At 35.5% G+C, this 23,954-nt stretch overlaps 3 protein-coding genes and 1 pseudogene across 10 annotated transcripts; 3 read left to right on the forward strand and 1 right to left on the reverse strand.

The window, feature by feature from the left end:
- The first annotated feature begins 2,854 nt into the window (after nt 1-2,854).
- On the forward strand, nt 2,855-7,630 carry LOC117623329. Its single transcript, XM_034354268.1, has 9 exons — nt 2,855-3,118; nt 3,894-4,538; nt 4,860-5,048; nt 5,148-5,239; nt 5,503-5,562; nt 5,675-5,744; nt 6,404-6,607; nt 6,920-7,344; nt 7,442-7,630. Exons 2-8 carry the CDS (start codon nt 3,912-3,914, stop codon nt 7,301-7,303), a joined length of 1,626 nt encoding a protein of 541 aa, XP_034210159.1. The 5' UTR covers nt 2,855-3,118; nt 3,894-3,911; the 3' UTR covers nt 7,304-7,344; nt 7,442-7,630.
- Nucleotides 7,631-10,582: 2,952 nt separating this feature from the next.
- Nucleotides 10,583-11,884, forward strand: LOC117621860 (annotated as a pseudogene).
- A 1,385-nt stretch (nt 11,885-13,269) lies between these two features.
- On the reverse strand, nt 13,270-18,561 carry LOC117623331. Of its 8 annotated transcripts, none has more exons than XR_004585116.1 (7): nt 18,352-18,525; nt 17,671-17,870; nt 16,467-16,942; nt 16,213-16,284; nt 15,263-15,443; nt 14,631-14,717; nt 13,270-13,941 (listed from the first exon to the last, which is right to left on the reverse strand). XR_004585116.1 is itself a non-coding variant. In XM_034354271.1 (5 exons), the coding sequence occupies exons 1-4, from the start codon at nt 18,506-18,508 to the stop codon at nt 16,245-16,247; spliced, it is 873 nt and encodes a 290-aa protein (XP_034210162.1). In that variant the 5' UTR covers nt 18,509-18,561; the 3' UTR covers nt 14,872-15,443; nt 16,213-16,244. The 8 variants fall into 8 exon arrangements, 1 of the variants encoding a protein (XP_034210162.1); XR_004585112.1 differs by having other exon boundaries at nt 15,182-15,443; XR_004585113.1 differs by lacking the exon at nt 14,631-14,717 and having other exon boundaries at nt 15,182-15,443.
- Nucleotides 13,306-14,901, forward strand: LOC117623330 (two-pore potassium channel 3-like). Its single transcript, XM_034354270.1, has 2 exons — nt 13,306-14,394; nt 14,504-14,901. The coding sequence occupies exons 1-2, from the start codon at nt 13,325-13,327 to the stop codon at nt 14,649-14,651; spliced, it is 1,218 nt and encodes a 405-aa protein (XP_034210161.1). The 5' UTR covers nt 13,306-13,324; the 3' UTR covers nt 14,652-14,901.
- Nucleotides 18,562-23,954: the final 5,393 nt, after the last annotated feature.

Raw genomic sequence — 23,954 nt, forward strand, 5'->3', positions numbered from 1 at the left:
CATTCCTGCTCGTAGGTCTTTTCTGCTCCATGACAAACCGAGCTCAAGCTCAACGGTGGACTGGGGACCAAAGCAAGGCTGACCGTAAACTTCATTAGAGCGCAGGTCCAATGTCTGAAAAAGCATATTAAAAAAAATTAAGGGAAATTCTATATGAATTTGCTCTTTACACTCCACTGAATTTTAATAAAATTTAAAATTATTTACTATACCTTATTTTTCTTTCTAAATTGCCCTCATGAACTCCATTTCCTAACCTATTATGTAAACATCATCCCATATCACACACCACTCATCGAAAACCCCCTTCTCTTTTGGATACACCCCATCTCATATCAAACCCCACCCCATCCTATAGCAAGCCTCACCCCATCGAAAATTCCCTCCTCTTCCAGACACAACCCATCAGATTTCAACAATCTTCATTGCACATCCCATCCAAACAGAGCCATCGCAGCAAACCCCAACCCCTTTGAAAACCCCCATGGCAGCAAACTCCAATAGAAAAGCCAAAAATTACTTGCCTGGTTGATGAAGCCACATCGTAAACCCATCGCAGCAACCCACAGAAACGACTTACCTGGTTGATTAAGCCTAGGTTTGATTTCACTTTTGAAAAGCCAAAGTTTGATTTTAAATTTTGATTTCAACTTTGTGGGTGTATGGTTTGAACCTGGTTTTACGAATCTGGATTTTACTTTCGGTGGGTTACCACTGGAATTGTAACATTGTTTCAATGGTAGTCCACCGAAATTGAACCTGGTCTGTACGAAAATTAATTTTACTTTGGTGGGTTACCACCGAAATCGTTACCTTGTTTCGATGGTCGTCCACCGAATTTGATTCTGTTTTTTAGTAGCTGTCCACCAAATATATTTTCGTTTTTTAGTGGTACTCCATCGAATATGTTTCTTCAGTGATTGTTTACCGAATTTGTTTTCATTTTTTCAGCGATAATCTACCGAATTCGTTATTGAGTTTGTACTTGATGTTATTTTTTAGATATGAAGAGGACTCACAGAGGTACTACTAAGGCTTCATCATCTCGACTTGATAGCCAGCGTCCCACAGCCTTAACGAGGAGACAGAGAGCGGCTCTCCAAGATCACTTTGAGGATACTACAGAGGTTGAAGATCAGTTATTGCATATTTGTATTAGAACTCATGGAACTTTTGTTGTTTTGATTAGTTGTTGCATATTTGTATTAAAACTCATGGAACTTTTGTTGTTTTAATTAGTTATGAAGTTTGTCCCACTAAAAAATGGAATATAAGAAAATAAATAGAATTATTAGATTTATAATCTCAATTCTGTAGTGGGTGCGTTTTCGTCAGTTATTAGGATGACCGTATTTGTACTAGCTACATTCTCTACTCTCGGAAGTTGTTGAAACGCATCCACATGCGCTTGGTACCTCGAGTACAAATGTGTTACATTGCATACGTCACTTTGTTCATGCCACATTCTAGAAACTGATGGAATAGGATGATTTGGAGACAAATGAACCTAAAAACAATAATTCATTCATATATGCATAGCATATAAAATTAAACTATGTAGCGTAAACAATTGTTTTCGGATAACTTAGTAAGCAATTGTTGCCCCACAAATGAATGACCTTGAAGATACTCTGAAATAGGATGGTTGTGTACTCCGCAAACCACCTCCAACTTCCAATCATCTCCATCACCAATGTTGACACCTTTTAACAAGAATGAGCATTCACATTTCTTGGTACCAGTGTCTCTAGCACACTTTTTCGTCTCACCATTTGCATCCGACTTTACATCAGTTGTCTCACTAGACTTATAAGACTTATAGTTACCGTTCCTCTCACAAGCAAGTATTACTCGAGGTCTCCTCTTGCCCTCACCTCCATAATCAGACTTTCAAATTACAATTACAATATTGTTCATTTTCCTTTATGCATGAGCCCATCTAAGTAATGCATCTCTACCATTGAATATCTACACATAAAACTTATAGTATTTAAAGTTAAAATTTCAAACATTAATGCCACGTTAATGATACTAAAAAGGATTTCATACCCAAAAAATGCTCAAAATAATTACTGAATAAGTTGTGAATAGATCACTATAGTCCATTACACACTCTGCTCCCACATAGTTGCCTTCAGTAGGGGCGTCACCTTGTTTATGTTCCTTCAAATGGGAGTAAGGTCAAAATAGTTTGCGTTAAATTTGTGGTCGACAATAAGTTACTGAAAAAATAAATATATTTTGGTTCGTTGCCACTGAATTGCTGGTAAAAGTTTGGTAATACACCACTGAACACCGTTTCATGATACGGTGGATCTCCACCTCATATTGAGTTAAAGGTCGGTCAAACACAACTGAAATAGGTGCAACGTTTTGGTGACATCCTACCTAATTTACCTATCGTGTTCAGTACCGATGTGCTGAACGAAATCAGCGACCATCATGAATTCCTAAACTTGAAAAACGTCAAAAAATAAACGCTTACCTCATTCGAAGCCTCTCTAACTTCAATCTCACCCTTCATGAAAAAATACAATATATTTTTTCACCAATATAAACGTATAAATCTTGTTAGGGTTGTAGGAACATGATTGTTTGAGAAGAAAAAAAAAAATCAAACTAGGGTTGCAGGAACATATGTGAGGGGCAGTGATTAATTTTAATTTTAATTTTAAATGTTTTTTTATCCTTAATGATAATTATGTACAAGAATAAAATAAATTATTTATATTTAAAATTAGTATAGGATGTAAAGAGCAAATAATGGGGTGACAATAAAATCACCCAAAAATTAACTCAATTGCAAAGTTTTGCATTTTTGTTTGTTGTCGGCAAAAACAAAACGTTTGCAACTTTGCATATGTGATGTGAGAGAGAGAGAGAGAGAGAGAGAGAGAGAGAGAGAGTCTTCACTGGTTGCGTAGCAAGCGAAGAGGTTGTGCCTGCACTGAACAATCATGCAGCGTCACTGGAAAGCTGTCCACGTGCCCATATCAACCGCTTCCCATGCCTGCCTCAGCTGCTGCCGCCTAAATATTTCTGCTGTTCTTGAAATCTTTGAAGACCCTCTCGGGCTCTCTGAGGCAAAATTTCATCAAGCTTCTTTCTCTCTCCGCTGGTAAGTTTGTTAATTTCGCGAGGAAATATGATGGGAAGATTTTGAGTTTGATTGTTGTTGGGTTTAGAGGTTGGGTTTCTCTTTCCTTCTTCACTGTCTTAGTCGACAACAACGAGTGTCGTTGTCTTTCATTGTTCTTATTTGTAATTCATGATTATGCCAAAACTAATCAGATTCTATTTTGGTCTGTTTGTTGGTTCCTTGAATTGGATTTAGTTAAATACGAGTAGCCGAGGCTTTTTTTTAAAAAAATCTTTAATTGGAAATCAAGCTATTGTCAGTATAAGATTTGAGAACTTCCCTCTTCATAGTGAAGGAAATGGAAAAGAAATAATGTTATGTTCACTACCCAATTTGGTTTTTGCCAGTTTGGATTGATTGAATGAGTTTGCTCAAATCATTTGCCACTGATGCTCTTCCATACCAACAAAAACCTATTTTATGTATTGTTGAATTTTTTTTTTTAAAACCTGCCCCCATTTTCAACATTGAGTAAAACTGGAAAATTGCAAGATTTTTAAAGTTAAAAATCAGCTAGGATTTTAGTGGTGCATGTCAATTTGTGGTTCAGCAGAAAGTTAGCAATTATTCTTGGTTGTTAACTTGTTATCCAGTTATGAAAACCTGTTGATACGTGTCTAACCGAAGGAAGCATAGAAATGCAATATTGCCGCGTACTTGTAATGAAAATTTGCGTTTTGTTTGATCTGATTTCCTCTAAAGGGAATATATTCATTGAGGTTTTTATTTAGATTATTTGACTTGCTATGCCTAGATGAATGTGGTATGAGTCATGGCAGCTCCCGCGCGCAACAAAATGAAGAAGCAAGAGAGTCAGAGAGGCCACTCTAATAGTACAGATGCCAATACTGATCTTTGGACTCATGGACTCATTTGTGCGTTTGAATTTGTTCGACGCCATAAGAAGGTCCTGTCCACACCACAATTTGTTAATCATGTGGCAAAAAAGCAAGTTTCTTCACCTGAATTGAGTAATTCCTTACACTCAAGAGAGAATAGAAACAACTCATGTGAGTGTAAGGATGATCAAGAAGACAATAACCATAGCCCGGACTCTCATTCAGGTCATTTCCGTGGCAAAGAAGGTCTTCCCAGAAATTGTTGGGTACCGATTGGCTGGGATAGGATATCTGAACTAGTCCAGACAGTACAAGTTGATGCTTGCTGGGAACAGCCCACAGACTTCAAAGAAGATGACAATGATGTTGCCGTTGCAGATGTTGCAGCTCCTTACTGGGAACGGCCAGTAGGTCCCACTTGGTGGTGTCATGTAGCTGCTGGTCATCCATACATCAATTCATGGTTGCGTACTGCTCAATGGTTACACCCTGCTGTCAGTATTGCTTTGCGAGATGAAAGTAAGCTGATAAGTGAGCGAATGAAGCACATTCTGTATGAGGTAAATGCTTGTTTAACATTTAGACTATCAAATATGTGCTGCTTGTTGCTGTCAACAAAGATTATTGAATATGAGGTTTTTCTTCTTCTTCTTCTTCTTCCTCCTCGTTTTTTTACTCAATGATCTCACTAGGAATCATATGAAGAAAGTTCTTCGTATAATATCTATATGTGTAATTATTTAGGTTTAAGATGCAACTTCCTCATGCTCGTCATTATACCATCTATATCATGTCTACATTTATTTCCTATTTATGCAGAACCACTAATCGAATTACTACTGTTAAAAGTTAATGCAAGTAATTTTCTATGGTATGGCCAGGTTCCTGTAAGGGTTGCTTGTGGCCTATTATTTGAGCTCCTAGGCCAGTCAGCAGGGGATCCACTTGTTAATGAAGATGACATTCCCATTGTCTTACGATCATGGCAGTCGCAGAATTTTCTAGTAACATCGTTGCATGTTAAAGGTTCTGCACAAAACATTAATGTTTTAGGAATAGTAGAAGTCCAGGTTTGTTCCTGTTTACAGCATTAAAGTTTTTATTAAGTTTCCATGCTTAGATTGATTGAAATTTATTTTCCATCATAATTCATCTCATGTTTGGTGCAGGAACTGCTTGCTGCTGAGGGCATTAACATGCCCCGGAATATTCACGAAATCATAGCACATTTAACTTGCCGCCTTGCTTGTTGGGATGATAGGTGATAGATTTTTTTAATCTCATCTTCACCTTATCCAATTAATAGTACTTCAGTTATAGTCAAATAACCGCCTCCTATTATCTTAGCTATTAATTAAGAGGGGAGAATATATGTAGAAAGATCATTAAGCATTTCATTCTAAACTTTCCATGTAAGCAATTTTGGCACTGCTATATATTTACACTCATAAACCATGCAAGGCTTCTATTATCAAACGACTTTTTTTTTTTTTTTTTCTCTTTGTACTTTTCATTATTTTTCAGGTTATATCGCAAGTCCATATTTGGGGCTGCAGATGAAGTTGAGCTGAAGTTTATGGACAGGTGCTTCACTCCACCCATCTCGTCGTATTCTATAGAAAAGGTTTACATTGGATGTAGGCCTATTGATTTCAATGTATGACATGTACAACAAATTATGTTCCCTTGTGAATAGGAGAACCCATGAGGATATGTATCTATTCAGTATAATATTGAACCAAGAAATCCAAAGGCTATCAACCCAGGTATGATACTTGTGTTATCCTTTACAGAAGCCTCTCTATCTTGTGCAGTATGAGAAGCAATTAGAAGTCTGTCTGTAGTATGTAGAATTATTCAAATCAGTTGCTTCATCTTGTTATTAGCATAATCGTTATGGATCTGTATTCTGACTCTCTGTAATTAAAATTGCCAGTTGTCAAATTTTATCACCTTTTGTCTCATGACAAGTATGCTTCAATCTTTGGATGAATAAAAATATTGGAATATATTTTTCTACTGAGGCAGAGGTATGTAGTCGCAAAAATAACTTAATCAGCACAGACAAAATAAGGGAGGCAAAAAGGTTGCAGTTATTCTGAACATCAAAACACTGTTATTTTGCCACAACCAACATGCTCATGCTCAAATTTTGTCTATAATTTATTTTTGCCAGTTTTGTGCCCTTCTGTTCTTTCTTTCCCTCCTCCTTTATGTCTTTCCTTTTAGAAAGGAGTTGCTATTCCTATTTTTAAGACATTTTGTTTTCTTCCTATGAGTCACATTTCTTCTTGTTGCTTTAGTTTCTCTGGCTGGCTACAATTTTTCATTTTCGTACTAGTTTATATAACAAATCTTTTAATTAGTTTGAATCACACAAACATACTTTTCACCCAAACTTGGTTTATTGATGTTCATTGAGAAGGTTATAAGAGTGAAGTGGACACTCCATGCACGAGAGGAAATTGTGTTTGAGCTTCTTCAGCACTTGAGAGGGGATGCCGCAAAGAGCTTGCTAGAAGGAGTAAGAAAGGGTGCAAGGGAAATGATTCAAGAGCAAGAAGCAGTTCGTGGTCGCTTGTTTACTATTCAAGATGTGATGCAGAGCACTGTTCGTGCATGGTTGCAGGTTTACAGACAAACTCTAATGCTTAAAATTGTCATGGATTCCTTACAACCCCGCAGATAACTTTCCATAGCTCAAATGTTTTATCTTCGAAAGTTTATGACGGAAAATGCATTTCATTATGAATATAGTGGAAATATTTATAGCATAAATTTGTGAACGGCAATTTCATTTACGGGATCTGTGTTACATTTTAGCTTGAAATTAATTTGCTGTAGTGGCTAGTTGATCAAGGTATAGTTTTGATGCTCTATTGTCACTGTTGGATTTTTTATATAATGGTACTCTCACACTCTGCCGCTACTCTAATTCTAGGACAAAAGCCTCACAGTGACGCATAACTTGGGAGTTTTTGGGGGTTGTGGCCTTGTTCTTTCTGTCATTACTGGCCTTTTTGGGATCAATGTGGATGGAATACCAGGAAACGAAGGATCTCCGTATGCATTTGCTCTGTTTTCTGCTGTTCTGGTCATGTTAGGGGTTATACTAATTGGAATTGGATTGGTTTACCTTGGATTAAAACAACCCATTGTTGAAGAGGATGTTGAAGTTAGAAAACTAGAGCTCCAAGAACTGGTTAAGATGTTTCAGAAAGAAGCAGAATCTCATGCACAGGTACGAAAAACTGTTCCGAGAACCAACCCAACTGCTGCAGGTAGACCCCCAGAGAGTGCTGCACGTTATGTTCTCATCAGCTGAACAAATAATGCGCAAGTTGTCCGTTACGCCATAGGCATGCGGTAAGTGCATTTATAAATTATACCTCATTACACAAAAGGGTTCTTGGTGACATTTTTTAGCTTATGCCAGATTCATGAAACCATTTCGGTTATGCAGGTAGACTCGTACATGACGCAGGTTATGTTCTCATCAGCTGAACCAATTTTCTTTTTCTTTTTTTAGTTTGACAGCTGAACAAATAATAAGAAGTTGTTAAACTTTCTTCATGTGTTCTCCAACCGAAAAACAAAACTTTCTTCATAGAGTAATGCATTTATGCTTCATAATACCAAAAGGGTTCTTGGAGACTTGTCTTATTTCATGGGTGAGCTGCAGCCAGATTGATGAAACCCTTTATCATTATTATTATTATCTGCATTTCTGGCTTTTTTTTTATCCCAAGTGGGACAATAGATATTCGAGTAATGGCCTAATAGTAACGGATAGAGCTCTTGGGCTATGGAGAAATTTAATTAAGACACCCAAACAATTTCACAAAAGACTTAATAAATATAAATTAGTTATATTGTGGACTTTTTCTTTAATTTTTTTTATATTAAACAATAATTAAAATATAATTACTAATTAAAGTAATTCAAAAAGATTAAAATATTATTCAATTACATATATTTAATTAAATAAAGAAGTAGACTAAAAAATAAAAGTAAAGAAATTAATTTTTTAATATTTCAAAATTAAAAAATTAAAAAAATCTGTTCCGATGAAAATTCATTTGCACAAGTCTATGCCGGTGAAATTTTTCAGATTAAATTTTTTTTTTTTTAAATGTATAGCCGCACGGCTATACGATTTATATATATTAAAGAAAGGAGCGCCCAGCGCATAGGTGCACGTGTCAAAAGAGTAAAGCTGGTAAAAAGAATTAGTATAGTCGGGCGGCTATACTCTTCATATATATACCCGCTAGTGCCTATGCGCCACGTATCAAACAGGTAGTGGCTGTACAATTTTTAAAAAATTTAGAAAAACGAGTATAGCTGCCCAGCTATACTATTTTTAAAAAACAATTAAGGAAAAATTGAGATTTTTTAAAATATACATTTAATTTTTTTAATAATATGTGAGAATTATGTGTATAATACATGAATTTTATGTTTTATTGAAATTTTTGTAAAAAATACGTGTATTAAACATGAGAAATATATACTCGAGTAATGGCCTAGTAGTAACGGATAAGGCTCTTGGGCTATGGAGAAATTTAATTAAGACACCCAAATGATTTCACAAAAGACTTCATAAATATAAATTAGTTATATTGTGGACTTTTTCTTTAATTTTTATATTAAATAATAATTAAAATATAATTACTAATTAAAGTAAGGCTTAAATGTCAAAATGGTCCCTGTGTTTTAACCATTTGGCCAATTTAATCCCTGTGTTTTTAATTTGGCCGATTTAGTCCTTGTGTTTTCCTCCGTTAGCTAATATTGTCCATTCCTTTAAATTATTATTTAAAAAGTTCATTAAAGTTTTAAAAATTAATAAAAACTGTAATTGTTTTAAATAAATAAAAAAAAATTACAAGTTCACTTTAATGATTAACAAAATAAAAGCTTGCAAGCCTCAAATTCTCCGATTGAGCACCACCGATTCAACCCTCTAATAAAAAGTTCTCCGATTTGCATCAACGCCGCCAGTCTCTTCTACATGCCCGTAATACAATCCATGGGGTGGATAAAAACATTAGCAAGAGTAAAAGGGCCTCGACAGCCATGAAAAGAAGGATGAACAAGAACAAATGGTGGATTGTTGGCTCTTGCAATCATGCTTATCCTTTATCTTATTAAGCTTAGCTGCTAGCCTACTGCTGCACTGCCTTGTGCTTATTTTTGTTTCTCTTAACAAAAAGATTAACAAAATAAATAAAAAATTGGAAACCCAACCTCTAAACCCTCTTCTTCTCTCTAGCAGCCAACACCAAACCACCATGAGCGATCCCACCCAGCCACTTCCCCCCTGGAATGTAGTGGCTGGTCTTTTATTTTTAAAATTTAATTTAATTTAATATTAAATAATTAGAGATTTTTAATTAGTTTAAATAACATTTATGAATTTTTTAAACAACAATTTAATGGAATGGACAACATTGACTAACAAAGTAAAACACAAGGACTAAATCGACCAAATTAAAAACACAGGGACTAAATTGGCCAAATGAATAAGACACAGGGACCATTTTAACATTTAAGCCTTAATGTAATTCAAAAAGGCTAACATATTACTCAATTACACATATTTAATTAAAGAAGTAGGCCAAAAAAAACAAAAGTAAAGAAACTTTTTTTTTATTTTAAAATTTTAAAAAAACCTCTCCCGACATGCGGACAAAATGTCCCAGATTAAATTTTCTTTTTGAACAGTATAGCCACACGAGTATACTATTTATATATTTAAAAGGCTTAGATGTCAAAATAGTCCCTGTGTTTTACCTCATCGGCCAATTTAGTCCCCGTGTTATCAATTTGGCCAATTTAGTCTATATGTTTATATATTTTAGCAAATGTGGTCCTTCTTGTCAAAATTCAGTTGAAACTAAAGAAAAAAAATATTTAAATTAATTACAAATATTCAAATTCAAATAATAATAAAAACTTAATTATTAAAAGCGATGTTCTTGCATCCTCTAGCAAAGAAAGTGATAGTCAATTGTATTTTCTTGTCGCAATCATCTTCCTTCTCCACTACCAGCACACAATGTGTATTTTTTGAGGTTGAAGTGGGTGTAGTGAGAGTGGCTATGGGTTTGGGAGATGGTTGAGTTCTAAGCGTGAAATGTGGGGAGGCAAAACTTTTTTTAATTCCATTTTTAGTTTGAATTTGGCTATGTAATAATTAATTACAGTTTTTTAAATTAATTTGAAATATTTTTTTTTTCCAGTTTTAACAAAATTTTGGCAAAAAGGATCACATTTGCTAACATATACAAACATAGGGATTAAATTGGCCAAATTGATAACACAGGGATTAAATTGGCCGATGAGGTAAAACACAGGGACCATTTTGACATTTAAGCCTATTTAAAAAGGAGTACCACGTGTGAAAATAGTAAAGCCGGCTATACCATTTCCTAAAAAAATTGAAACAAAATTTAAAAGAGTTCTACTTAAACTTAGATGAACAAACAAACCACCACTCAACTTTCTCTTCTTCCCTGGATTTGACTTGTAATTGGAGTTGGTGTTTTTTCTTCACAAATTCAATAACACCAAGACTTTAAATCCTTAATCTTTCATCACCATGGATGAACCTTTTCTTCCCAAGAATGACACAAGACTTGGCGTTGGCGGCAAAGATGAACCAGAGTCTAGCAGAAGCACAAACCAACAACTTCCTTGCCCTTCAAGCCTCTCACCTGCTCCGCTGGTCACCGGCAGTGATGCTATCGTTCCCGATCCTATTCCCACGCCACCAACCTCTTCTTCTTGCTCCAATCCCATTGCCATATTGAACAACAAGAAGAAGAAGCTCATAATTGGTCTTATTGTGTATGTCATAATTGGCATTGTCATATTCTGCACAAGAAGTTTCGAGCTCGAAAAAACCTACAAGCTTGTGGATGCTCTGTAGTACATTGTGGTCACGCTCTGCACCATTGGATATGGCGACATTGTTCCGAGTACCACGCTTGCCAAGTACCTCACCTGTTTCTTCATCTTGCTCGGTTTCGGGTTCTTCGAAATTCTGCTAAATGGGTTGGTGGCGTACATCTGTGACATAGAATCAGTCTTGTTGAGGCCCTCGGATGGGAAGTTCAAGAACATGATCCAGACGTATATGGTGGATAAAGAGAAAGGAAGAATCAGGACAAGAAGCAAGATTGGGTTGGCATTCGGAATTGTTATTGTTTGTATAGGTATAGGGACATTCGCAGTGCATTTTCTGGAGGGCATGAGCTGGCCTGATAGCATTTACCTCTCTGTTACATCAGTCACACAACTCTAGGCTATGGGGATTTGAGTTTCAAGACTACTGCAGGAAGGTGTTTTGCAATTGTGTGGTTATTGGTAAGCACATTGGCTGTTGCCAGGGCATTTCTGTATTTCACTAAGCTTAGAATGGAGAAGAGGAATCGCCGAATCGCCGATTGGGTTCTTCAGAAGGAGGTTGATAATGATGGATGCATCAGGTAAACCCTGATTTTCTCTATATGGATTTAAGCCTATTTTGACATGGTTTTGAAAATGCACTATCTTGTTTGAGTTGAGTTTCTCTTAGTTAACTTTCTTTCTTTTTTTTTGCCCTTTAACGGCATTGACAGCAAATCAGATTTCATCATATACAAGCTTAAGGAGATGGGAAGGGTTGCAGAGAGTGACATCCTGCAAATATGCAAGAAATTTGATTCTTTGGAACATAGTAATAATGACAAAATTACTCTTGCTGACTTAATGGAAGGTAGCAGGTGACTTAATTCCAGTATGATTTTTTCAATGGAAGCAAACTGAGACATGATCCAGATTTTTGTACAGCAATTAATGGAAGCAAACTCTGAGAGTGCTGAATTTTTAAATATACAGGTACATAGAACTAGGCACATGAACTTAGTGGTTTCACTCCAAAGCAGAAAACCCAAAATTCAATTCTTTTGTAAATACTTTGAAATTTCAAATAAAAATGATCTTCATTTCATCGTTACTTGCTCGTTTCGTTTACTGAATCTCGCAAGATCCCTATAAGTTTAGTGAATTGCATTCTCTGTTCTATTACTTGTGTTTGGGGGTGTCTAATAAAAGTCACTCAATCCCCAAATGATCTTATGACAGGATGCTTGTTGATTAAGAAATCAAGTATCTGTTTACTATAATTCCAACTTGGGGGGAAGTTCTGTCTGGCCATGCCTAAATCCCTAGTTTGTACACAAAAGAATAAGAGTATGTTTGTCCCTTGCTGTTTGTAAAGATATTGGTTTAGGCCTGCAGCATACCATTTTTGTTAAAACTCAAGAGACATATAATAAATAGAAAAGTGGATAACAAATAAAAACAGAAAGCAGTGACTTTCAGAGGATAATTGAAATAGAACAAGTATAAACATAATATCAATAACTAAAATAAAATAATTTAAGTTGTAAGTGGTGAAAATATTTTAATCATATTATTTTATTTAATATACTGAACTTTCAATAAGCACAAAAGATATAAAACGTTGTTTTGAATTTAGGTTGGTCAGACACAAAAGTTAGGTTAGTCAAGTCCTCATCATCATATACTTGGACAAATAGAAGTCAGCCAAAATAGAAGTTTGATTAATTTTTTTTCCCACTGTATTGGCAAGATCATGATGTTCACATTTTTTATTAACACACGTCACTCTTTATGTACTTTTCAACAAATAGCATACTAGGGCCTTGATATAATTATATCACGTTAACACCAACTAACAAGTTTTAATTAAGTTTTTCATCATTATAATAATAATATTCACCAGCGATCTCATATTCGAACTCTCATAGCATCTTAGTGTATGTGTGTGGAAAAAACCCATTTCCTTCCTAACTTTGAAAAGGAAAAAAAGCTACTTAATTTTATGAGTTGAGAAACAATTAAGAAAGTTCGTAATTCAAGTGATCAAAAAACATTCCTCAATGGACTCGAGATTCTGTATTTGATTTGCTCCTTTCCTATTAGTGCTTGTATTAAGAAAATTACATAAAAAAAATATTTATTAAAAAAATAATAAAAAAAGAAGGTGGAGAAATTAGCCCAGTGCAAGTAATCTCCCAAGTCACAAGTTAGATCACAACTTACAACTACCATCACATAAAAATAAATTAGCCGCAATTATGATAAAGGGGTGCAATTTAGATTAACAACCACTCAACTCTCTCTTCCTCCCTGGATTTGACTTGTAGTTGGAGTTTTATTTTTTTTTTTTTTCCTTTGCTTTTTTATCCAATCTTTCTTAAAAGAGACGACATAACTCAATAATACCAAGACTTTGAATCTTTAGTTTCGTGAAATACATACAGAGCCAATCACCATGGATGAATCTTTTCTTCCCAAGATTGAAACAAGACTTGGCGTTGGCGGCGAAGATCAGCAAGAGCCTAGCAGAGGCAGAACACCAAGAAGCTCCTTCCCCTCCTCAGCATACCTTGATGTTGGTCCATCCAGGCGTCTCTCAACTGCTCAGCTCCTCACAGGCGGTGATGTTATTGTTCCCATTATCACAACACCAAACTCTTCTTCTTATGCCAATCTCATTCTCAACTTGAACAAGAACAAGAAGAGGAAGCTCCAACACCGGTCACACTCGGCGCCATCGGTGTTTACCGACGCCCGGGTGCCAATTCGAGACTCTGTGGATCCTAGGCCGTCCCCTAAATCAACCCCTTTAATTGTCCGCCAAGCCTTCATCGGTGTCATTGTGTATGTCATAATTGGCATTGTCATATTCTGTACAACCAGTGCAAATTTCAAGGGCCAAGAAACCTACAAGCCTGTGGACGCTCTGTACTTCATTGTGGTCACGCTCTGCACCATTGGATATGGCGACATTGTTCCGGAAACCACGCTTACCAAGCTCTTCACCTGTTTCTTCATCTTGGTCGGTTTCGGGTTCATTGATATCCTGCTCAACGGGTTGGTGGCGTACATCTGTGACAGGCAAGAAGCAGTCTTGTTGAGCACCATGGATGAGACTAAGTTCAACAACATGATTCAGACGTATATGATCGATAGAGAGAAAGGAAGAATGAGAATAAGAATCAAGGTGGGGTTGGCATTGTCAGTTGTTATTGGTTGTATAGCCATAGGGACAATTACAGTGCATTTTTTGGAGGACATGAGCTGGATTAATAGCTTCTACCTCTCTGTTACATCAGTCACAACTGTGGGTTATGGGGATTTTGCTTTCAAGACAGTTGGAGGAAGGTGTTTTGCAATTGTGTGGTTATTGGTAAGCACATTGGCTGTTGCCAGGGCTTTTCTGTACTTGACTGAGCTTAGAATCGACAAGAGGAATCGCCGAATTGCGAAATGGGTTCTTCAGAAGGAAGTTACGATGAGGGATTTATTAGCTGCAGACCTTAATAATGATGGATGCATCAGGTAAACCCTAGCTTTCTCTACATGGATTTAAGCCTATTTTTGAGTTTTCCCTTCAGTAGCTTTCTATTTATGTTAACTTTCTTGTTTTTTTTTTTCTCTTTAATGACAGCAAATCAGAGTTTGTCATATACAAGCTTAAGGAGATGGGAAGGGTTACGGAGAATGACATCCTGCAAATTTGCAAGCAATTTGATTCTTTGGAACACAGTAATTATGACAAAATTACTCTTGTTGACCTAATGGAAGGTAACAGGTGACTTAATTCCCGAATGATTTCCTCAATGGAAAGACTGAAGGACTGAAGCATGATACAGAACTTGCTCCTGCAATTAATGGAAGCAAACTGTGAGAGTGCTGAATTTTTCAATATACAGGTATATAGAGGTAGAACTAGGCACATGAATTTGGTGGTTTCACTCCAAAGAAGAAAAACCCAATTCAATTCTTTTGTAAATACTTCCAAATTGCAAATAAAAATGAGTACTCAAAGATCTCATTTCATTGTTACTTGCTCGTTTCGTTTACTGAAGTCATCTGGCAATCCCTACAATTTTAATGAAAGTTCACTTACATTCTCTGTTCTAGAAAATCTGTGAGTTTATCAAAAGAACAAGAATTGCTGCGCAGAATTCAGGTATGGAACATAAACAGCCTGCTCAACTACATTATCTAATGCAAACAAAACATTTTACAATAGAAGCAAGGGCATGAAAGGCAGCTGAAATGAATGACATTTGAAATTGGATAGGCATCAATCAAATACTATGGGCAAAGCAACTAATATTACTTTTGTTTGTTGATTAAGGCGAAGCTCTGTAAAAACCCGTCTTTTTTGAAATATCATGAACAGTTCCTGTAGGTTGAGCACCTTTTTCAAGGAAATATAGATGATGTCTGCTAAAATTCATTCAATCCCCAAATCTTGCTGAAGCAATGAAGTAGCTGTTTATTGCTTTGCAATCCTTTGACAAACTGTATCGCACTATGCACACATAAGTTCACAACATGAGGTGGAGCTTTCCTTAGAGATTTATTAATGCTTGGGCTACCTGACAGTATGGACAAAGAGAGTATCATCAGTCAACTGTAGTTTTTATTAATTTCTCCATTACACACTGTAAAGTTTTGTTTCACAGTTTCTTTATCGCGCAATAGAACTGTCTGATTTAGGCATGGATGAAAATATGTGATTCACCTAGGGCATAAATCCCTATATATACAGGCAAAAAAAAAAGGCACGAAAAAAGGAGGGGTGATATGACATTTGTTGATTACAATATGATAGTCATATTATAAAGAACATCGTAATCAACTAGGTTGTCCACACCAAAGCAAAGATGCATTTATAGATTGAAGAGGTGCATATGTCTCTGCCTCTATGTATACTTGACTGGCAGCCAAAACTCTAAATATAGCCTCTCCCCCTTTATCTTCTTGGGATCTTTGCTATCAAGTGTCCAGGGAAGCAAATAAAGGGCAACATGTTATCACCAAAAAGCAAAACCAATTACATAAAACTGTTTCCTGATTATTCCATTAATTATCAAGGCCTAGAACATCAACCCCAGTCCCTCAGCCTAATATTGATGCATACCAAGAGGCAGATGATATATAGACACAGTCCTTGCTAGTTTTCATGCTATAAACTTCCAGCAGAGTCCTGAGAAGTATGATTTGACAAAATCAGGGACTGAAGAGACATCTTGTCGTCTTAATTTTTCACGTGTAATTTACATGATCTCCAACTTCTAGTTTAAAAAACTTCCGTGCTAAAAACAGAGTTGGAGCTAATTTCTCATGCATAAATGCAATCCTTACCAGATTCCAGAGACAATAAAACAATTGAAGCTTTATCTGATCTCCACATTTGCCATCTTGATACTTGAAATTCTGTGATCGCAAAGATCATGAATGAGAAATGGAGTTAGAAATGAACATACAGATCCAGAAAAAGAAAAAAAAACTGAAAGGCATACAGGAAATGTTACAGGAGTAACAGTTATGAGTGTTAAGTCTTGTAAAGGGGACCATTGACAAACTATACCAACTTTTGTGTTCACTAATATGCATACCTCTGTCTAATGCCAGCGATACCCTCAAGAAGTTCCATTATTTGTTGCACCTTAAAAAATTTTGGTTTCTCCTGGCTGTCCACTACCAAGGTTGAGATTCTTAAAATAGTGACAAGTTCTGCTTCAATTTTGTTAAGTTGATGATCCAGATGTTCCAAGAATTTCTCAAAAGAGGTTATTCCCTTCAAGCTAGTAATTATTTCATCTTCATTCCAAGCTCCCTTATTTAAAGGTTCACGAAGATCCTCCCCTTCTAGCTCAACAGGTATGCTTGCTTGGCTCTCTGCAAGAAGCGGCTTTTCTTCATCATTACTGAGCTTCAGATCATTAGAGGCCAATTCTTTGCCCTCCTCCAAATCTTCTGCAACATCTGGTGTTGGGGATACAATTCGAACTGGACTGAAAGTATCATCTCTGACAACTTCTAGATCCAAAGTAACATTCCCAATTAGCTGCCTTTCTTTTAGAGAAATCGCCTGAAACCAAATTAGTCTTCTTCTGATCATATGATAGGCTGAAAGGTAAAGTTCTTGAATAAGATATATTAAAAGATCATATATTGGAATAAAAATATTAAGAAAAAAATTTGAAGGAAAAAGTTTATCTTACTAGTGGTTAGGATTTTTGTTATCAGTTATGACATTTTGGGGAAGAATGATTTGAATTTGGGGCCTCCTGTCTAAGAAAGAGTGGCTACTAACAGGGCTATACCCTGACCTCCTTCCTAAAGTCTCAACTGAGTTAAGACCTGACATTTTGGGGAATAATGGTATGAATTCGGGACCTCCTGTCTAAAAAAGAGGTGTGGCTACCAACTGGGCTATACCCTAACCTCCTTCCTAAACGCTCAACTGAGGTAAGACCTTACATTATTTTCTTTTATGCAGTAATGAACAAGAATCATCCACTGTAAGAACAGAGATGTTCTCCCCTATATACCTTTTTAAAAAAAATCACGTATGGGTATATGAGTGCCTTCCAAAGTACCAGGGCAGTGATAATCATATCTGGGAATGCTGAAAAAGGGGAAGCTTCAAACATCATAAGCCAATCCACCCGATGGTTCATTTTTTGTCAACAGAACCATATTGGATTAGTGGACTTTCATCTTAAACTGCTTTATTAAAACCAATGATTCTATCCAGTAAATTCCTCAGCTAAAACCAAGCAAATTTCTTTCATAATTAGTACCATTTTATTTTACCTCATTAAGCTTTGAGGAAAGCTCATCAAGCAATTCTATGCGTTTTTTGGACTTCTCCAATGCTTCTATGACCTTTTTCTTCTGAAAGAGTAGTTCCCTTGCATCATCTTCCTTCCCAGTTTGGACATTAATTGCTGCTTGCCTTTTAAGATTCTCAGCTGTCTCTGACAGTCGAAGAAGCCTCAACCTTGCATTGTTTGCTAAGCCAACAACCAAGAATAACTATCATAAGGTGCAGCAATTAACCAACAGGGAATTCAACCTTACACTAAAAGCACATTGGAACAGAAAAAGATTAAGTAAATAGAGGACCAAGAAAGAAAATTGTAACTCGGCAAAAACACTAGGCCAATACACTATCCAATCATCAACAATGAACAAACAACCCATCAAATATTGGATAGAAAGGAACTTCATAACCTAATCAAAAGCATATAGCTATAAACATAACCAAATTTATGCACTAAGCAGAAAATCTAATCATATTATTGATTCACAAGAGGCTTCATACAAATTCTCTAGAAAAAATAACTTCCAATAACAAAAGAAAACAAACACAAGACAATAACTTGCAATGGATTCAGGATAAAAATGTGTTTTTTCATTTATAAAGGCAAAAGGGTATGCCCAATACTATGGAAGACACCAAAACAGGTGCATTGTGTAGTTATATTTATATACCTTTGCCTCTGGCGCTCTCAGCCTCAGAATGGAGCTGAACGAGTTGAACACGCAGCTGCTCGGTGTCGACGTTGGAAGCCAAGCACATGGGTCTCCTCCATAAAGTTCTACGAGGGACAGCCATGGCTGTGCCACCACCAATCTTCAACAACATCATCTCTCTCTCTCTCTCTCTCTCTCTCTCTCTCTCAGGAACTGGAAGTCAGGATGAAAGGAGGTCCGCCCATGGTAGGGCCCATAACTTATAGTCTTGAAGGGTGAAGCCCATTTTTAGATGAAATTATATGTTTCGAAATGGTAGTGGTTTGTGAAGGCCTTTATTTCTTTTGAAATGGGCTTCAAATTGTATTTGCTTGTGTCCAATGCTTCTCTCGTGTCATAATTTATTTTTTTCTTTCGTAGCGGCTTGGCTCGTGTCCAACGTTGTTTGTTTGTAGTAAGAGATCTATTAAAAATATTATTCCTACAATTGGGGTGATGTGTTCAATTCATTTGAATGAATATAACTAATGGCATGAATTGAAGTAAATTGGGTTTCGTATACATGGATTATAGTTCTTTCAATCTATCCTCGGCGTGGTTTATAAAAAAAACATGTTTTATTTATCAATAATGTTATTTGTATCACATTTATTGATCACATTACTGATCACATCTTTAATAGAGATGAACCCTATTAGTGTATGTGAGATTCACATGTATTAGAAAAGTGATCAATAACGTGGTCAGTAAAAATGGTCCAAATAGTAACACTATCTTTCCAAACAGCAACACTACCTTTCTGAAATTCTGATCAAGCACAACTCAGGCCTACACCAAATTGAAGTAAATTGGAGCCTCTAAATGTGGAAACCCTCGTTTTCTCTCTTATTTTCTAATTATGTCACATCTCTTTCGTTTCAGAGTTTGAGTGTTTCTTCTGCTCATGGATTTGGTAGGCTGAGTCCATCATAATTTGGGCCCACGTAAAAAGGACGTCCAAGGGCACTTGAGTGTTGAGATAGAGAGAGAGAGAGAGAGAGAGAGAGCCCATGATTTGATTTGACCTAAAACTAATAATAATATGAATGTCATCTCAGTTTTGCTTGCTTTGCTCCCATCCCATATATACCAACCATGGCAATTATAAATCATGAATGTCATGAGTCAGTCAGTCAGTCAGTCAGTCATGAAAAGCCCCCGTCAACAACGCCCACCCACGCTCAATTCAACACAACAAAGTGATTTTGACAACCTCCTAATTCATTCATTCATATTTTCACAGTGAAAAAAATGAAAAGAAAGAGAGAATATGAATTTCAATTTGTGGTGTTTTTCTCAGGTAAAAAATAATATATATTCATGTCAGCTGTGGCGACGCATGCATGTGGTATGGTTGCTATATAGCACGCATGAGCTAAGAACCTAAGAACCTAAGACTGCAGTCTATATCACATGCCATATTTTTCTTTTTCATTTTTTCCTTTTTTTCTTTCTTTAATTGTGCGTCAGTTTTCCTCTTTTATCAATTTATTATGAGTTGATGTTGAAGTTGAAGTTGAACCTCTTATGAAGAGGAGCTATTTCGTTGTTACAAAAGAAAAAGCTGGCACGCCTGCAATTATATTTTCTGAAATGAACATGGAAATTTAAGATCCTCTTCAAAGTATCAATCAATTTGTGTACTGCGTATTCATGATGATCTATTACTCTTACCTATAAGGAACGTGATTTATTGCTAGACTGATGTTTATGTCGATAGATACAACTACGGTGAACCTAATTAGTAAATTCATTGTCTAACAACATAAGCATCAGTATGATAATATAATTTTGACCAATAGAGTGTTAGTTGAATTGCGTCAGGTTTTTGGTGTGTTTTCAAGTGGTCATGCATAGGCTCAAACCCCTGTGGTACCCATGTGTGCGAGTTTCCTCCCTCCTCCTTTCTAACTTTGGCAACAACAACAAAACATAACTTTGACCAGAGGATGTTACTCATTTAATATAGACCACATCTTTCATAGAAAGCTTGTTGTCGCATGGGACAAGGATATAAGGCTTTTGAAGAAAGAGTGTCAAACTAGCCCACTTCCAAAATGCAAATTGGGAAACTTTTGGTAGTACGTACTAGAAGTAATCTAGCCACAAGTTTCCTCCATCATTAATTTGCATTAGAGGTAATGATCATGATGTTAATCAAACTGTCAATGGAGAGAGAGAGAGAGAGAGAGAGAGAGAGAGGAGATAGGATGCATGTATGAGTGCTGCTAATATGCACAAAATGTCTGAGTTTGTGAATTATGCCGGATTTTTGGGGTTAATGTTTGACTTGTAGCTATTAATATGATTATATGACATTTGATTTGATCTGTAATATTATAACAACAGATGACAAAGCAAGGTATTCATTCCCGTATGTCTACTTTATTAGGTATAATTTTGCGTACGAAACAAACTAAATTCTTTTATCCTGGTGGGTGCTGCTCTGCAGAAACTCCATTCGCACTTCTCAAGAGTCAACTTTTTCTTTTGCTTTGTAAATTTTCTTCTCGAAAGTTCACGTGTTAGTATGACTAAAGCATCCAATCTGCATTCTTCTACATGTAGATATGTATGTCTTGAATCAAGTATAATTTAATTATTTTTCATGTATAGCTAATGTTCCTTCAAAAACCTAAGCCAAATTATATATATATGAAAATTCTCTTATGCGAAAATTCGGATGTTATTATTATGCAGACGCTATATATTTTGTATTATCACTCTTCGTTTTATTCTTGTTTATTATGGTGTCTATACTGTAATAACATACGGACATCCAAATAAGATTATATCTATATATATATATATATATATATATATTTATTTATTTATTTATTTATGTGTATAGTTAGGCAGTCTTGTCATTTTGTACGAAAATATGGCGTTGAGGAGTTTTATACAAGCAAGTAAACCCAAGAGTGGGCATAAAAAACGATCCTATATAAGACATTATGCTCTGTCCTTTTGAAAAATTATTTTGTGCATACGAAATACTACGGCCCATGTCGACATAGTGGATCAAATTCATCCATATAAGAAAACACACGTATACACAATTGTTACATCAAAACTTTAAATGTTGAACCAATATATTGGATTAATTACTGCACATTAATTCATTATGATATGAATGTGAACTAGATAGTACTATGCTGGCATGAGACGCACCCAATGTATCGATTACACATTTATCTCTTTTTTATTATCTTTTTTTTTCTGTGGTGGAGTTAACTTTATGTTTTCCAATATTGATATATATTTTATTAATATGTGAAATTCAAATTTAAGATCACGTTCAAAATTGAAAAGAGAAATGTCATTAATCGATTTAGAGTTAGTTTTTGTTTTAATACAAGTGATAGTCTAAATTATAAGGGAGGAGTTTCTCTCACACACAATCAAGATGTCATGAAGGTTCGAATCTAAGATATTTTGTCTGCAAATCAATACTCTTTTTATTGGACTAGACTTATTGGTAATATCACAAAGGGTTTTTAGGTTCAATTAGTCCTTGAACTTTGACCCGATTCGTATTTTGATCCCTTAATTTTCAAAATCGTTCACGTCAAAGTGCAAATCGAGTCAAAATTCAAGTACCATTAGACCTAAAAACCTTATCACAAATCAACCCTAATACCTTTTTTTTTGCGGCAACCGTAATACTAATTAGTATTGCTTGCGTTTTCTATGACACACATGTACAATTTAGAATCATATAGTGCGAACAGAACATGCATATGCAAAAGATAATAAAGCCAAGCTTGCCCCTCTTTCTATGTGCAGGAAAAACGAATCTAGAATGTTGTTTCTAAATCAGTAACGCTAAGTCAAATCTGCTCATTTCTATCTCCAAACTGAACTTAAATTAATGTGATTGGGAAATCAAACAGCTACTCTTTGTTAGTAAATTTTGACCTTTTGAGCATGTATGAAGATAGACTAGTCAACTTGTCCCATAAATTATCTCTGATGCTTCGTGTCAAGACATAATTAATATAAAACTGTCATTGTCTTTCCCATTCATCTCCTCTGTAAAAAAATAATATTTAATTCTTTGGTGGAGCAGATGCTACCATGACTGCTTGAACAATTCACAAGGAAAGAAAAAAAAAAGGATATCTTTATGAAGAAGAAAAAATATTAGGGTTGAATAGATTCCCTTTCAATCTAAACGCTTTAGTGGTTGGGTGCAGTCAAGTGTGCTTCTGACTTAATTGAGGAAGAACCTTCCTTTCACATTTGAACCTTCTCCTTTGAAAAAAAAAACCACATGGATTTGAATGTCAATCTTAAATTAAACAAAACAAGGTTGTATTTTTTAATCCTTAAAGAATCAAAAATCAGTTCGAATTGTTTTTATGGAAATGATTCGTTTTCCTCTTTCCTCTTTGTTAACAGGGAATTCATGTGTATTTATATAAACGATAATTTATTTTAAACTAATCTAAATTACGAGAAGGGAGATTCAAACTCGAATTCAAGATGAAAAGCACATCTAATCTCGTGTCTATATATATTTACTATAGTATGACAAGAAAGGACATGTACTCGAAATTCATGTGCCTAACATGAACTAAAAACGGTGAGCTACCACTTATATGAGCTACAGTCAAACACGCTAGCTAATTGACACTTGATCAAATTTGTTCTTTGTTTGTATCTTCCAGTGTTTGCTTCCACATTTCATTATCAAGTACGACATGGATGATAAGGACTTATATATTTTCCAATTTTACCAATTTTTATTGATTAAATTGAGCAATATTGCTTGTAAAAGTTCCCTAAATTGTATGTCCCATGAACAAATCTTGATTAGCTACTAATTCATTTACTCCAAGACAATGGTCCAAACAAGTTTGAGAATGTTTGGTATGTTCAAGAAAGTAATCCCACAAGAAACCTAATGCAAAAGACCATTATTCTCAAACTAATTCGTAGCAGCATTAATTCTTTATAGTCTAAATTACGAAGGGAATGAGAATTTCTCATATACACACACTACCAAAATGTTACAGGAGTTCAAACCGGAGACCACTGATATGTAAATCAAAATCCTTTCCAACTAGGCTAGACCTCGTTAACTAATTGCTCATATATGCTTAGACCCATATGTATGCATGATTAGTTTTTTGTTCTACCCTAATACTAAAATGCTTGGAATAAAATATGATTAATCAAATTAATGTAGATCTAGGGCTGAGTATTTTACCCCGAGATGGGGCAAAATCTGAGTAATTTTTATATTATATATATACATATTTCAATATCATATATATACTTTATGTCTATTTGTGTAGGATGGCTCGTACTGCCTAGACCTAACAAATAACCTGCTCTTCATTGACCAACACTCTATGCCAACGGTAGTGTCACTTGTCAGATACAGATAGTATTCTCCTTTTACGATTTACAAAGGACACCAAAATGTCAACAATCTCAAGCTACCTCTTCAATTTAGTTGCGTTTATAATTATTTCTTTTTAGATTTGATCCATCCATCGATTGATGTTCTCCCGATCAAAAGCCGCACCACTAAAAATATTCCCAAACCATATATATCACACACCAATATGCACATA

The sequence above is a fragment of the Prunus dulcis genome, chromosome 3, assembly GCF_902201215.1.
Source record: "Prunus dulcis chromosome 3, ALMONDv2, whole genome shotgun sequence".
In the NCBI taxonomy this organism is placed as follows: domain Eukaryota; kingdom Viridiplantae; phylum Streptophyta; class Magnoliopsida; order Rosales; family Rosaceae; genus Prunus; species Prunus dulcis.